The 15,899-nt window shown below is 42.2% G+C and overlaps 1 protein-coding gene across 3 annotated transcripts in view; it reads left to right on the forward strand.

Annotated features, from left to right (window-relative positions):
• Positions 1-15,899, forward strand: part of TYK2 (tyrosine kinase 2) — a 48,160-nt gene that overhangs the window by 11,691 nt on the left and 20,570 nt on the right. For all 3 annotated transcript variants that reach the window (XM_028711858.2, XM_028711857.2, XM_028711856.2), the window contains exons 3-11: positions 89-212; positions 5,647-5,806; positions 7,136-7,299; positions 7,483-7,867; positions 10,078-10,266; positions 12,416-12,573; positions 12,674-12,791; positions 14,079-14,271; positions 15,706-15,812. In XM_028711858.2, the coding sequence (XP_028567691.2) occupies positions 89-212; positions 5,647-5,806; positions 7,136-7,299; positions 7,483-7,867; positions 10,078-10,266; positions 12,416-12,573; positions 12,674-12,791; positions 14,079-14,271; positions 15,706-15,812 (1,598 nt within the window). The remainder of the gene's footprint in view (positions 1-88; positions 213-5,646; positions 5,807-7,135; positions 7,300-7,482; positions 7,868-10,077; positions 10,267-12,415; positions 12,574-12,673; positions 12,792-14,078; positions 14,272-15,705; positions 15,813-15,899) is intronic.

The raw sequence follows: 15,899 nt of genomic DNA on the forward strand, positions 1-15,899 counted from the left end.
TACTGCCTTTTAAAGAGTGACTATCGAGCTGTGCCCAATATGATGATGTCCTTCAGCATTTCTTACTAGATCTTTTTGTCTTCCACAGGAATCACGCCAATCTGCTTGAGCTTCTTTGCACTGTATGATCCACTGGCCAAATTATGGTTCCCTCCTAACCATGTGTTTGACATAGATAGTGGCATTAAGTTGATTCTGCATTTTCGGTTGAGGTAAGAACATCCTTTCCCCATGTATTTCAGCTTCACTTCCGTAGTTTTGGGATTAAGTATTTATTGGCTTTGCAACTGGGTGCTTGTAGAGCCCCCTGCCTAGCACCCATGAGCCCATGAAGATGCTTGAGCTTTCATTTAGACAGAAAGTTATGGAGCAAAATGTGCAGGTACCCTTCTAAGTGATTTCTGTGAAATGAGCCAGCCTAGCTTATCCTGCCTGTCAGTGATTTTAGCTGGTGAAGGAAGTCAGAACTGTGATTGGTAAGGGAGTTGTTTGGACACCATGCAATAGAAATCCCCAGACTCCTCAAGAAGTGCTCTTTTCCCTTCTTGTTTAGTACACTTCACTTCTTCATCTTAAACATTTATATTCCCCTTGTGCGTTTAACTGCTGTATCTCCACAATCGGAAATAGCAGGACATAGCTTCCCATGGTAAACCTGAGATTGTGCAGGGGACGGGATGAGAAGCAGGAATGTCTGCACTCCCTCTAATTCTGTGTTATGCCATGACCTCATGGCAGCCATTTGTTACTGGTACCCATGGCGTCTCTGAAAATACAAAATGTGCCCATCAGTCTGGTAAGGTTGGTGGCCCCTGTTGTAGCAGGTACCGGGGAATATGCTGACCCCTGAATTATTAGGTCAATTGATCGTAATTGGGTAGTGCTCAAAACTAATGAAGATGCAGATTGATCTCCTTCTCTGTGATTTATGTCCAGAGCTCAGACAACATGCTGTAAGCATATGCTTTCTAAAAAGTTCACACACTGGTGATTAGATGTAAAAATGCTTACATTGTAAAGAAGATAATGAGTCAGAATGCTCTCCACTCATAATGGTAATAGGCAGGTACTATTATGCATAAAAGATACCTAGTTTAGTCAAGTCCAGGCATAGGCAAACTCAGCCCTCCAGATGTTTTGGGCCTTCAACTCCCATCATCCCTGACCACTGGTCTCGTTAGCTAGGGATGATGGGAGTTGTAGGCCCAAAACATCTGGAGGGGTGAGTTTGCCTATGCCTGGTCAAGTCTGTGGTCCTGACCAGCTCAAGTAGTACTTTGGTTTATTTTGTTAGCACAGTTACACAGATATGCTGAAACAAGGCATTCAGAATAAGCATATTCATTGCTTCCTACTGGTTCTGAACGACCTTTATGAAGTAAGGACTTTTAACATATCAGACAAGTACCCAGCCAGTGAGCATATTCTCAGTTTAGAGTTAGCAGCTTCTGCAGACGCTTGTGAAATAACTGGATAAATTTGGTCTCAACATCTGGATATTACATCACTATTCTAGCCCCGGTTGTGAGGGGTTCCATAGGACCAGTACTGTCACCCATGTTGTTCAGTATACATGTGTCAAACTGCTAGGTAGGAGAGGAGTGTTACCACTGTGTTTCCAAAGTCTTCAAATCCCTTTTGCCTGGATCTGCATACCTTTGGGGTCATCTCTATCCCCCTGTGTTCTGCCATTGTTTAAAGTCAAGTCAGCCTTGGCAAGGATAATCGCTTTTTCATGGTAGTCCTGAGTCTGTGGAATGGCATCTTAGAAGAGGTTTACTGAATCACAGTCTTTGGTGCATTCAGAAGGGGCTACACATCATTCTTCAGAAAGATGTTTAGAAGACAGTGGATTTGGGTACTTAAGTGCTGCTTTTTATGTTTTAAAAACATTGGCACAAGCAGCATATAAATAATAAAATATAATGATAATAATGATAATAATAATAATAATAATTAATTAATTAATTAATTAATTATTATTAGTGGGCATTTTATCTATAGTTGCAAGGCCTACTTTTTAGGAAGTGGGGTACACGGCAGCATATTTTTGCAAGTTTTCTTACATATAATAAAGTAATTTTCCCAGAGAAACCTACTTGTGCATAGCCATTTGGGCTTTCTGAAAGCAGTGTAAGATTATTATAGTCAAGAAATGTTCAATAAGTCTCATTTATATAAGTTCCATTAGACCAAGCAGGTGTTTTCTTTATTACCCATAGAATATCCAAATGACTTGAGTTATTTTTGTGTATTAAAATGGTTTTTCATGTAGTGTTTGGTATATTAAGATGCTGCTTTGGGCATGTTGAATGGCAAGGCATGAATGCAATACATCCTGCATTCATAAGTTTGCCCTTGTTCTGGAATCATTAAGTATGTCCACATTTGACAGTAGTAGTGTCTTCCACTTTGAATTCAGAGTAAAATAATGGCACAGGACATAATACATTGATTTAATAATGGGAAAACACATGCGCCATTGCTGTTGGTGTCAAAATTAATTTCCCCCCCCCCTCCTCAGCATACTTCCTGCCTCAAGTTAGGTGAATCTGTGTCATGGTCAGTGTGGTTTGGCTACATAATTTAAAAGAGCTGGTTGTTTCTGCCAGAGAGCATGTGCTAGTATAAAAAAGAGCATCCTGTCTGCTGTACCACAATACTGGGGTGTTTGAAAGTAGAGGGAGAGGTCTCAGCCTGGCCTCATTTCAACACTTCCCCAAATCTAATTTTCATATGTATCTGGAATGTTGATGCTCCTTGGGGCATCATATACACTTTTAGAAAAGTAACCTTAGTAGGCAATGGTGACTGGTGCCCATTGGAACTGGTAGGGTGACACCGGAGCAAATGACAGAAGGGGCCAATTCTTGTTTTGTCCCCATCCTCCCTGCTGAGTTCTACAAGGGTAATAACTGAGACTAAAGAGGGAGCTGGCAGTAAGAAAGCAGGCAGGTGGGGGCTGACTGAAGGAAGACTGGGCTTGGTTTAGCAGGGCCTTGCTTGCCCCCCAGTGAACCAGCTTCCATCACTAGTCGGGTATTCTTTCCTTCTCAGACTCCTTAACTGTGCTGTCCTAAGCATATTTACTCAGAAGTAGGTCCCTCTAAGTTTAGTGAGACTTGCTTTCTAGTAAGTGCATCTAGGATTGTGATCTAGGTCTATTTGCTGTGTGTATTTTGGTACGGTACAAACTGTTGTAGATCCTTCAGGCAGATTTGTGTGTGTGCAACTGTGATCTGAGAAGGAAGTGGGTGGGAAGGAAGTGGGCAGGGTGCCTAGTACATCAAGGAAGAGAACATCCTTCAGCTTCTGCGAATGCTGAGCTGAGCTTGGGCTTTAGTTTAGCTTGTGTGTGGTGAATAGAATGAACCAGATGAATAGAACCAGAGCACACTGCTTTAACATTGGAGCAGTATTACCTTTTGACAGAACCTTTTCAGGAGATATAGCCATGCTTATCAGTATTATAAGCTTGTTTCAATCTAATTTACCCTAGCAAGTTCATTTATCTTGAAACTTAGTGGTTTTCCTGTCTGGTGAATAAATTCCACTTCTTTACTACCCTGAAATCAATTTCATGAATCCAGTTACAGATAGGTAGCCGTGTTGGTCTGCCATAGTCAAAACAAAATTTTTTTTCCCTTCCAGTAGCACCTTAAAGACCAACTAAGTTAGTTCTTGGTATGTGCTTTCGTGTGCACACGAAAGCACATACCAAGAACTAACTTAGTTGGTCTTTAAGGTGCTACTGGAAGGAACAATTTCATGAAGTCACAGACACACACACGCTCATACTCATTCATATATTCAGCCTTTATTGGTGTAATATATATACATATTAGTGTATGTACTGTCTTTCCTGAACAAAATTTGCTTGCACATACACCTACAGGCAGCATCTTTGTTTTAACGCTTAAGTCAGCCTAGTTAGGTGGCCTTAGTTAATCACTAGGAAAGGGTCTAAATGGCTTCATAGTTCATGTACAATTTTACTTGCATCTACTGCTAGGATTTTAACTGTTTTTAATTGGCTTTAACTGTATTTATTAATAATTTTAATTCTTACAAACTGCTTGAGGTTTTATTGCAATCACACGGTATATGAATTTTGTTAAAGTAAGGATAGTTTTTATCATACTTGTTTAGAAAACAGATTTTCACTGCCGGCTGAAGTATCCCAGAAGAACCTTGATATTGTTTGTCTCTAAAACATAAACAATAAAGAATTGCTTTAGCAATTGTAGCTAGCATTTATCCAGCACTGTTATTAAGTGTTGAAAACACTTTGCAGGCATGCTATCAGCAATCGTTGCATCAGCTATGTCAGGTGGGCCAGTATTATCTGTATACTGCTAATTAAGTCACAGTGGTTTGCCAAAAGTTGCCCAGTGATTTCATGGCTAGGTTGAGTCCTTTTTTTTATCACTCTGGTAAACCAGCTGCCACAAGATTATAGTAAGTTCAGTAAGTTAGAATTTCTAGAGGGGCAGGGTTCGAAATTAGCAGGTGCCAGGAGCATTTTGTGCCTAAAGTTTCTCCATTTGCGAGCACCTCAAAAAGTCTGGGTGCTTTTTTTTGTGTGCTGGGCTGACACTCAAGTTTTACTGAAATTTATGTGCTTTGAAGCCTTGAAGTATATGTTAAGGATAGACAATATGTTAAGGAGTTTAACAATAAATAGTAGAGTGTTTTGAAAACTGAAGTATGGTACCAATATTTTTATTGTAAACACCAAATTAAACATGTATTAATAATTTCTGCTAAAAATGTGATATTAACAATGTGTCACTTATGTGAATTGCGTATTAATTCATGCTTATCAAAATAATAAAAAGTGTTTCCAATTCCCCCAGTGGCCACTAGACGTTCTGTTTTGGCACCCACAACCCAGGCCCCAGGAGCCATATGGCTCCCAGCTTTTCAGCCTAGTTTCTAACACTGTAGAGGGGGTAGCTGTGTTAGTCTTGTTGTTTCTTAAAGACTAGCAAATTTATTGTGGCATAAGTGTTCATAGGTTGCAGTCTACTTCCTCAGATTAATTCATGCATCTGATGAAGGGGACTGTAACTCACAAAAACTAATGCCATAATAAATGTGTACTTAATGTGCCACAATTTTTTTTTTGTTAAGTTTAAAATATTTACAGTTGAACTGTGTTATGTGCTGTGACCTGTACAGATGGTTTCCTGGTTTGCACTGACTACTATTTTCTCACTGAACTATGGGACTTCTGTCTAGAACCATTGTTCTAATAGTTTTCTTGCCATGGAACGTGTAAGAAAAATTTAAAAGTGGGCTTACCACTGGTGAACAGGTTGAGTGACTCATTTCCTCCAGGTAATTAGACAGAGAAGCGCTTGGAAAGAGTTTGACTCACTTCCACACATTTCAGGCCACTTATATGTCTCAAATAGCCTGGATGGAAAAGTGGCCTAACAAATTGTGAGCTGGTAAGCTTCTGTGAGGGTGAGAAGGTTCAAGGCATAGGTGCCATAGATTAGAGTTGGAAGAAGTAGAAGAGCACCTGTCTGACCTAGGTCCTGCGTTCCTTGAGAAATATGCACCTTGCCTGGGCAAGGTTTAATCATTTCTGCCTCTCATACATCAAGTAAGATGTGCATATTCTCTCTCTCTCTCTCTCAGGTATTATTTCCGAAACTGGCATGGGACAAATGAGAAGGAGCCAGCTGTCTGTCGCAGCCTCCATCGCACAAGTGACTCTGAGGACAAGTCACAGCAATCAAGGGGCGAGCAAGGCAGTGCCCTGCTGGATAAACCATCATTTGAGTATCTCTTTGAGCAAGTATGAAGCTTTGTTGACGTTGTTCTGTTCAGATTAAGCGTGTTATGTATCTGCCAACCCACCCTCTTTGGACTGTCCAAAGAGGTTTCCATCCTTCTTCCTTAAAATTAAGCTTCCTTGGGATTCCATGGCTTCATCTGGCAAACTTTGATATCTCTTCAGTTGCACTTTCAAAGCCATAAAGGCCAACTCCATGCTATACAGCTGATTCATCCATCTCCCCTGACCAGCCTGTGCAATCCAGACTGCAGCATGCCTTGGGCAGAGAAGAGGTACACCACAGTGAAGCGCACACAGAAGAAATAACTCTATATGTCAGGCACTTGGAGCCTAAGTGTCTGTCAAATAGCTTAGGGGGTAAATATCAACCCAGGAGGGTGAAATTACTTACACAAAAAATGTAAGTAAGGAAGCAGGAGTGGATAAAAGCTGTTGAGGTTACTGGTGACATCAACAGACTCTAAGCCAGCACAAGGGAAGTGATGAAATGGGGCATGCGGGGGTGGGGAGATTAGTAGACTTCTCAGCTTTCCCCCTCCTTTTGAGGAAATGTGATGCAGATAGTCAATTCTTATATTCTAGATCTGTCTTCAGAGAGGTGCAAGCCAGCCAAATGAGCCACATTCCACCAAGGAAGGAGAAACTCCTTTCTCATAGTTATTAGGCAACCTGATTCCACCTCATATATGGTGTGCAGTCGGGGGTGGGGTTTTTGGGAATCCAAAGGGTGTACAATTATATTTTGCTTCTTTTTATTTGGTTTTGTTATTAGTATAAGAATTGGGGAATTCGTGGAAGGGAATCTGGGTCGAACTTAGAAAAGGGTTTTAAGAATGAACACTGACGCATAAATATTGATGTTTATAAGTTAAAATTGGTTAACTAAAATGAATTAAATATAATAAGGTTAAAAATTGGGGACAAGAACTTGTTGAACTAACAATTTGAACTGGAATACAAGAAGGGGAGGTGTGGGGAAGTCAGGGAAATATGTTATTGAAAATAAGGACTGCAAACTTTATGTGTTTTTAACTTTTTTTTTCTTTTTTTTGATTTTGTTTTTAATGTATTGTGGAAAATCTTAATATATATCTTTTAAATATATGGTGTGCAGTCAAGCCCTAAATTTTGGAAGAACTGGATTAGTTTATTTCCCTCCTTTTTACACAACTGCTAGTAGTGTTGCCTACATGAGACTGCAGGTTGGATCCCTGACATCATTTGAGTTCAGATCTCCAGTAGCTCAACTGAAGAGCCAAAGGAGAGACTGATTTGGGACCTGTTAGCTTGGGAATGTACCTCCATAATTTTTTATCTTTTTCTTCCCAGGGGAAATATGACTTCATTAACGACATTGCCTCTCTAAAAGACCTACACACTGAGCAGGAGATTCACCAGTTTAAGAATGACAGCCTGGGGATGGCTGTCCTCCACCTGTGTCACATTGCACTTAAGAGAGGCATCTCCCTTGAAGAAGTGACAGAGAGAACCAGGTGAATTATTGTGGGGATGAGACAAGTAGTTGTGTTTATGGAGCGCTTCCCAATCCAATAATCCCAAACTGCTTTGCAGAGGGTTGTTGGTATGTTCTCCCCCCCCCCCCCATCTTCACTTGAAGTGTGGCATTGATACACATCGGTTGGTCGTCCCGCTTACTGTGTTTGTTTCTCTTGCAGCTTCAAGGAGTGCATCCCCCGTTCTTTTTGTCGGCAGATTCAGCAAAACAATTATCTGACCAAATTCCGCATGAGGAATGTTTTTAAGAAGTTCTTGCAGCGTTTCCAGCGACATACAATGAGTTCTGGCAAGCTGACGGAACAGGACATAATGTATAAGTACCTGGTGACCTTGGAGAACCTGGCCCCACGTTTTGGGAGTGAGTTCTTCATGGTCCTCTCACTGGAAACTGTTTCAGAGGGTGAGAAGGTGCCACTTTACATCAATGGTGGGCACACACACCTGGAGAACTTCCATTCCCCACTTCCCAGTGACAGGCTTGCCACGCATGAGGTGCTGGTCACGGGCACAGATGGCATTCAGTGGCGTCCCATCTCTGCTGAGGTATGTTCACTTGTGAGTTCATCACCACCTATTGTCATCAGTAACAAGCTCTCCATCCCTGGGCACTGGGACTCCACTTCCTGGATTGGAAAGCCATGTTGAGTACTTAACTTTATTTGGCACAATACATTAATTTTGCTCTGGCTTTTAGCTCACTTCTCAGGGGATCAGGGCAAGTAATAATCAGTTAATGAAAAGTCCAAGTTACCAATAGTTAAGCCAGGAAGTCGGGTCAACCCAAGCTGAATTGCAGTTATATCTTTCCTGTACTAGAGCAGGATTCACAAAAAGATGGGAATCAGGTTACCGGTTCAAAATATAGGTCTGAATAAACTGAATCTGACATGGTTAGTAAACCCTAAACACGATGAAGCAGATGTGAAACTTAAGTTTAGAAGGGTTTTGCACATTTTGAGTTTGTCTTGACTAATTTGTCCCTTTGGAGTAGCAATTTGCAGGGTGCAAAGCTGCACATTGTGGCTGCTGCTATCCAACCAAAAGTTATTCCTGCCATCACTCTAGCCTTTGCTTTGACTTTGGAGGCAGGGATCGTTTCATCTTGACATGTGTTTCACTTCAGAGGCACTTCAAAACAAACCTGAGGACCTTGGGCTAAACTTTTGATCTCTGACCTAAAATACGTGCTCACCAGTGGTGAACAAGTGCACTGTGGTTGACCAAATAGTTGAAAATAAGTAGGCTAGTTGACTGGTTGCCTCTGACTGGATAGCAGCCAGAAGTTTCAGTCTTCAAGCTGACTCAGCCTTCGGAGACACACTTTGAAGAGCATGTTTTTCAGAAAAGTGAAGAGTGTGTCTTAGTAGCAATAAAAAATTCCACTCAATGCCACCACAGTGCATGCCATTCTGTGGGCCTTCACACTGTTGATACCAAAGTCATGCCAGGTACATCTTAGATGTGGTAATTGTAGAGGCAAGTTCCTTAAGTATGCTGGACCTGAGTCGTTTAGGGCTCTGGCACCATTAATTGAGTTTTAAAGTCACTACAGAATTGGTGGAGATTGTGGAGCACTGGCAAATGTGCTCCCAATGACCCAAGGTAAGTATTTCCACCAGTGCAAGAATTTCAGCTTGCGCAATTGAGTTTCTCCTTGCACAGTTCTGTTGTGTAGCCAGAAGTCCTTGCGTTAGTGAAAGTACTCTGTTGGATACCACCTCAACTATATTACAGCAAAAACAGCAGCATAAAATGGTGGCGGAAATGAATTCCTTCATGGGTATTATGCCACTGTTGCTATTCTGGTCATCCTCACTCTCCAAACTATCCACCTAGCTATGCGCATGCTGCTTCTCAGCAGTAGAACTTTAACAGCGGCCAAAAAGATTCAGAGGCTGGGAAATATTCAGCTTCTGGAAAATGCTGGTCAACTGTCACGGGAGCCAGCAGCAAGCACATTTGGCAAATAGCAGAGAGAAACAAGGTACACAGCTCACTTCAGCTAGCAGCTCTTTTACTAGTGTCAACATAGAAACACACCAAGTTTCATAAAGTATACTCCCGCATCATGAGCTGTTGCCCAAAGTGGCTAGCTCCTCCCATCCTGTCTATTTTCTATGCCTCAGACCTCAAGGGACCCTCTTTGTTTCTGCCTGGTTTTCTGTTCTGTTATGTGGAGTAATTGTCTTGTTTTAGAGGTGAACAGTGGGTCTGGGAGGCTGTCAAGGGACAAGCTGTCAGCTGGTGCTGATGTTGCCTTTATTAGACCTGATTCCTGTCCTTGCTCAGGGCTGAACTTCTGTGTGTTTCCTCCTGTTCCTCACCCTCCTGACTCCCAGCTTCCAGTATTTCCCAGTCCTTCTCCTCTGGGGGGTGTCCTGTTTCCCACCACCATAAACCTGAGTCCAAACTGTCCTCTCCTGTACTTTCCATGGAAGCCTCTTGGGCAGGCAGTCTCCGCCCCTCCTCTTCTAGCCCAGTCCCTGACACCAGCCAAACCATCAGCATGTTCACTATGTGTATAGCATGACCTAGTGTCCTAAAATCCTCAAAGCTCATTAGTGGGATAATTTGTTTTTCTCCCTCTTTCAACCCTGAAACTGCCTTTGGCGTGTAGACACAGCTACCTGTACGTTGGTTGGTGGGGCAAAGGATCCAGGCTTGCTCTTGCCACAGCCAGGCTGCAGTGCTGGTGTGCATATTGATGAGACGGTCCTGGAGCTTGGGCTCTTAGCTCTGTCTTTCTTTTGTAGAGATTGGAAAGCCATCCCCATAGAGGTTATTTGGGAAAGAAGGCCAGGACTAAAGACCACAAGCAGCCTTACCAGCCAATGGAACAACGCGAATCCAAATGGGTACACTTCTGTGACTTCCAGGAGATCACACACATTGTTATCAAAGATTGCAGAGTCAGCATCCACCGTCAAGACAATAAGTGCCTGGTAGGTGGGAATGTGTCCCTCTGCTACTCACCTCGATTCATTTACAATTACTTCTGTGAACTGTTTTTGACTGACCAAGAACAAGGCCTTCAGGTCACAGCAGATAGCTGAATGTGTGTAGAGCAGTGGAAAACTCAGTGTGTAGCAGCCGTGGAAAAGGCAAATTCCATTACAGTGGACCCTCCAGATACAAACTTAATTTGTTCCGGGCATCTGTATGTACCCCGAAAAGTCCACAACATGAGGCGCTGCTTCTACGCACGCACGAGGCACGATAGAGCACTTCTGCGCATGTGCGTGAGGTGAAACCCGGAAGTATACAGTTCCGGGTTTGCCATGTTCGCAACCCGAAAGTTACGTTACCTGAAGGTAAGGTAAGCTGAGGGTCCACTCTACTAGGGTTGTTAGGAAAGGGATTGAAAAATAAAACTTGCAATATCATGATGCTTTTATACAAATCTGTGGTGCAACTTCACTTGTAATATTGTGTAAAGTTCTGGTTGCCTCACCTTGAAAGGGATAGGTCCGAGTTGGAAAAGGTTCAGAAAAGGGCAATGAAAATGATCAAGGTATGAAAAAAGCAGATAAAGAGAATTTTTTCTCCCTGTCTCATAGCACTAGAACTCAGGGATATCGAATGAAGCTAAGTGTTGGAAGATTGAGAACAGATGAAAGTAGTTCTTCATACATTTTCATGTTATACCCCCAGTATGTTTCTAAATACCAGTGGCTGGGAATCATGTGTAGAGAGTGCCTTTGTGCTCATGTCCTGTTTGTGGGCTTCCCATAGACATCTGGTTGGCCACTATGAGATCAGACTACAAATTCTGTGCATATGGAATCTCAAAGGTGCATACTCTGAGCTGCTAGGCTAGACATTAGGGATATACACACACATTTGGTTCGCTTCCCCCATGTCCTGGTGTCACAACAGTATATTTATCCACAAAATTTATACACTACTTGATTGTAAAAATAAAATAAAAATCAAAGTAATTCACAATGGTACCTTGGTTGTCGAACTTAATCCGTTCTGGGAGTCCATTCGACTCCTGGAACCGCTCAAAAACCAAGGTGCAGCTTCCGGTTGGCTGCAGGAGCTTCCGGCACTCAACGGAAGTTGCGTCAGATGTTCAACTTCCGAAAAAAGTTCACAAACTGGAACACTCACTTCCAGGTTTGCGGCTTTCGGGAGCTGATTTGTTCAGGAGCCAAGCCGTTCGAGAACCAAGGTACTGCTGAACAAAAAAGACAAAACAATAAAATTACCACAAATAAAAATTAGCAATAATTTAATACTTTTGAAGAGTTAAAACAATAATAGTTTAAACTAGTTGAAAACACACAGCAACTTTCTAAACTTGCAAATGCCAAAAAAGTACAGCACCTGCCTTAAAGCAATAGGCAGGGAGTTAGTTCCAAAGTATAGGTGCTGCCACATGAAAAGATCAAGTTCCTACAAATGTGGAGCAGGTATGATGTGGTACCTGAAACAGTGCCAATGCCACAGATCAGAGTGGCTGAGTAGGCACAATCTCATAGGATTGCCATCTTTCTCCAATGGAAATTTTCCCCAGAGCATTCAGGAACATAATGGGTTCCATCAGTTTCTGAGGGCAGGTTATCAGAATGGGCCCACCACCCTTACATGTGATGGATGTGTCTGTTCAATGTTGCCTTGTATGACTGATCTACAGCTTTTAGAGACCCTTTTAGAAACAACAAGTTCAGCTGGGTAGGTTGATTAGCTCTGTTCTGTTGTAGAGCACCTTCTTTGCATGTAGAAGGTCCCAGGTTCAGTGTCCAGCAACTCCAGGAAGGATTGGTGGAGACACTTGTCTGACAACCTAGAGAGCTGCTTGCCAGTCAGTGCATTCTATGGAATGCAATTTATAAGAAGAAGAAGAAAATAGAAATAAAATTTAAAAACCATCCAGCATCCAGCACAGCACATTGCTATTTCTACAGCAGGCAGTAAAATCATTAAGTGGTCTTTCAAGACCATCAGCAATTTTCAGGTGGTACATGGAAAAAAACAGCCTGGAAAACACTGGCTTAAAGCACTGTAGCTTCCCAAGGGCCTTCAGCCCAGCATTGTGGCCCAGGACTAATGCTTAACGACTGTGCTTTCAAAAAAATTTCTATCTAGGATCTGACTCTTTCATCCTACGAAGCTGCCCTCTCCTTGATTTCACTGGTGGATGGTTATTTCAGATTGACAGCTGACTCTAACCATTACCTGTGCCATGAAGTAGCCCCGCCACGGTTGGTAATGAGCATTCAGAATGGTATCCACGGACCCATGCAGTAAGTGATCTCTGCTTAAGCCATTCAACATTTTCTTCTCAAAACTTGGTTTGGAACAGGGGTCTCCACAGGCCATGTCTAAAATGTTTTCTTTTCCTAGTGAAGAATTTATTATGGCTAAACTGAAGCGAGAAGAACAGGAGGATGGCTTGTACGTCCTTCGCTGGAGCGTCCTTGATTATAATAGATTGATCTTGTCGGTATTGAGGAAAGGCCAGGTGAGATTTGTGGAAGTGGTTGTGGCCTGTTCTAATTCTATAGGGTTGTGTCAAGCAACTCCCCCCCCCCCCGACCCCTGTGCACCCCTTAAATAGTTTCTGAGTTTTCTCTCAACCCTCGAGAGCAGATCTGGATACAGAGCAGGCAAGGAAGTTGTTTCACTTGCACATTTATTTTGTTGAATGCAGCCCTTGTCCTTGACGCTTTGTGAATGAACCTTTTCCAAGTATGAGTGCATAGCTCTTGATTCTGAGCAGGGTGATCAATCTGTGCTAGGCTACTGGCAGTATATTGTCCAACCAATTTCATACAAAGAAATAAAGATAGTGGAAAGCCACTGGGGAAACAGGACCTGAGGTTCTTGTGTCTGCTGTATGTCCATAAAGTGGAATTGAGCAGTTGAAAAATGAAAACTGATAAGCAGCTGTAAGCCATGGTTGCTCAGATTGGTTTTGTGTGAAGTCTGCATTGATTCACAGAGTATGCTTTATGGTTGCATTAATAAGTCAACTAAGATTGCTGACTCTAGTTTCCCACAATATAAATATGTTTGTCTCTTGTTTCCAAAAAGGTTTGGAGGTTGTTGTTGGGGAAACTCTGTAACATACCCGTGGCTCACCACTTGGGGACCATTCTTATTTACTGCAGGCAAACACCAGAGTTGTTATTTGCAAACCTCAGTTAGCACTTTTAATGAACTCTTAAGATCATTAATGCTATTGAACAAGCAGTTCTTTTAACAAATTATAGTACTTTGTTATAATACAATATGTACATTATTATATTTGATATAAGGCAAACTGAAAACGATTAAAAATAGATTGGGTTTGATTCAGAGTTAAGCACATGTAACAGGTGTAGCTGACTTTTGTGACTGCATCCTCCCCAGTGCAGCCTACCAAAAATGCTCCTCAGAAGGTCGAGGGACCCTGCTGAATGGGGTGGGTTCATAGCAAGGGGCTTGAGGTGGAGGGGAGAGAAATCCCCAGAAATCAGGTAGATGCAGCTTTTGCAGCTGGAAGCTGTGCTTGTAGAAAGTGATTTGGTCTGAAACAGCTGTGCTCATGCTTTTCATGAAGATTGAAGGAGTAAGAAGCATGTTCTTGTGGTCTGCTGACTTCTGATCATTGGGACAAATAGGTGTAAAGTTTGAAATGCCTGTGAGTGGGACAGGCATTTGGGGAGAGATGTGTTCCATAGTCTGCATATTTCAAGCAAGGCTGCTGGCTGGGCATGTAGGCTAGTGTCCAGCTCTTACTCTCTCTCATGCTTCTTGTTTGCCACAGTCCTTCCAGAGCCAGGATGCCACAAGCTACAGACAGTTCCGAATCCAGAAGAAGGGGGATTCCTTTGTGCTAGAAGGCTGGGAGCAAGAGTTTCCAAGCATCCAAGAACTGATGAATGCTCTCAAAGGCTGTACTCTGAGATCTGGAAATGAGACTTTCATTTTCCGCAGGGCGTCTCTCCCAAAGCCAGGAGGTATAAGCCAAGAATTGTAAATACTGTTCCTTTTACAGTGACCTAGTGATATTCTCCCAAAGATAATCTGGCTACATGAATATAGTATAGAAAGAGAAGAGGTGAATCTGCTACACAGCATAGGGCCTTTTTCTTACCACAAGACCTTGTAATTGTTTAGCATTTTGCTGAACATCCAGCAGTTCAGGGGATTCAGATATTGGTCCAAGGCATAATTACTACTGAAGTTGCAGCTTTTTAAAACCACAGTCATGGATAATGTAGACCAGACTTTAAACAGAAGTATGTGGCCACATTAACATGGTGGTTTCTGGGTACTTAACCAGAATTAAGCACTATCTACACTGAGAGTACTATTGGATCTCAAGGGAAGCAGCATCCCTAATCAGCATTTTTTACTGTAGGTTAAGAATAAACTTGGACCTCCAATATATTTCGCTTGCCTGATCTAGGTATAAAATCAACATTTGTAATTGAAAGAACTAGCAGCCACAAACCTTGGGCTTGTGTTCTTCTCCAGCTCTAACAGGAGAATAGCTAAAGCTTCTAGTCAGGGTTTCATGTTGATATGTTTTAATTGCATTTTCTCATTTCACACAAATACAGGAAACTCTGGTTTGTACAAACTATAGCTAGTGAAGAAGCTGGGATATCAAGCTAGGATTAACCTGTGGTTTAATACCATGGTTTCTTAACTATGGTTTTAATAAACCACAGTTTTCTGTATAGAGAGGAAACCGAGGCTTGTTTTTATGTCTGAATCAGGCCACTGTGTGAGAACATATCCAGGATAGCCTCTATTCTTTCTTGCCATGTTGTTTTCCAGAAGTAAAACTTCTCTGTTAGTGGTGTGAATACTTTCCTCTTATTTCATGAACAAGAATCACCTGAGCTTTTCAGGTTCTTCACTTTAGCACCATCCCTTCCAGGGCACTCTGTTTGGGCGAGCTTTAAGAAACCCCATCAGCAGGGTTACACAGGGCTTCTGCTTGTGCACTTGGGCTTCCTCTCCCCCTTCCCACCTCCTGAAATTGGCTCTGGGTGGGGGCAGGAGAACCCCCCAGAACAGCATGCAGGGAAAGAGAAGGGATCTGGCAGGCTGCAGTGATTCTGCAATGGAACATTGAATTCCACCCAGTGTCTTGAAAGAGGTGCTAATTTAGCAACAAGAAGTTGACAGAAAGAAGCTGTATTCAGGTGAGAATGCTGATTAAACTCACTTAGGGAATTCCTTAAATTAAAACCTCTTAACTCTCATTGGGTTGCAGCATGCAGTTACTGATTATTATACCCTCCCATATACAAGTTTCTGTTTGTGAACAAAGTTGTGAAATACTTTCTTAGAAATGGTCTGCTTTTCTGTTCTGTTCTGTTCTTGTTTTTTTTAGTGTGCTTTTGTAGATCTGATCTTTGGGACTAATCTCTCTTCTACAGAGATCTCAGACCTGCTGATCACACGAAAAGTGAAGGACAGCACCCGACAAATTCTGAACTTGACGCAGCTGAGTTTCCATCAGATCCGAAAGAATGAGATCACCCAGGTCAGCACTGTTGTCTTGTGACTTTTGTGGGGGATGAAGGATTAGGATTATAAAGGTGTATCAACCTGGAAAGGACCTAACATTCTC

The sequence above is a fragment of the Podarcis muralis genome, chromosome 17 (genome assembly GCF_964188315.1).
Source record: "Podarcis muralis chromosome 17, rPodMur119.hap1.1, whole genome shotgun sequence".
NCBI classification, from domain to species: domain Eukaryota; kingdom Metazoa; phylum Chordata; class Lepidosauria; order Squamata; family Lacertidae; genus Podarcis; species Podarcis muralis.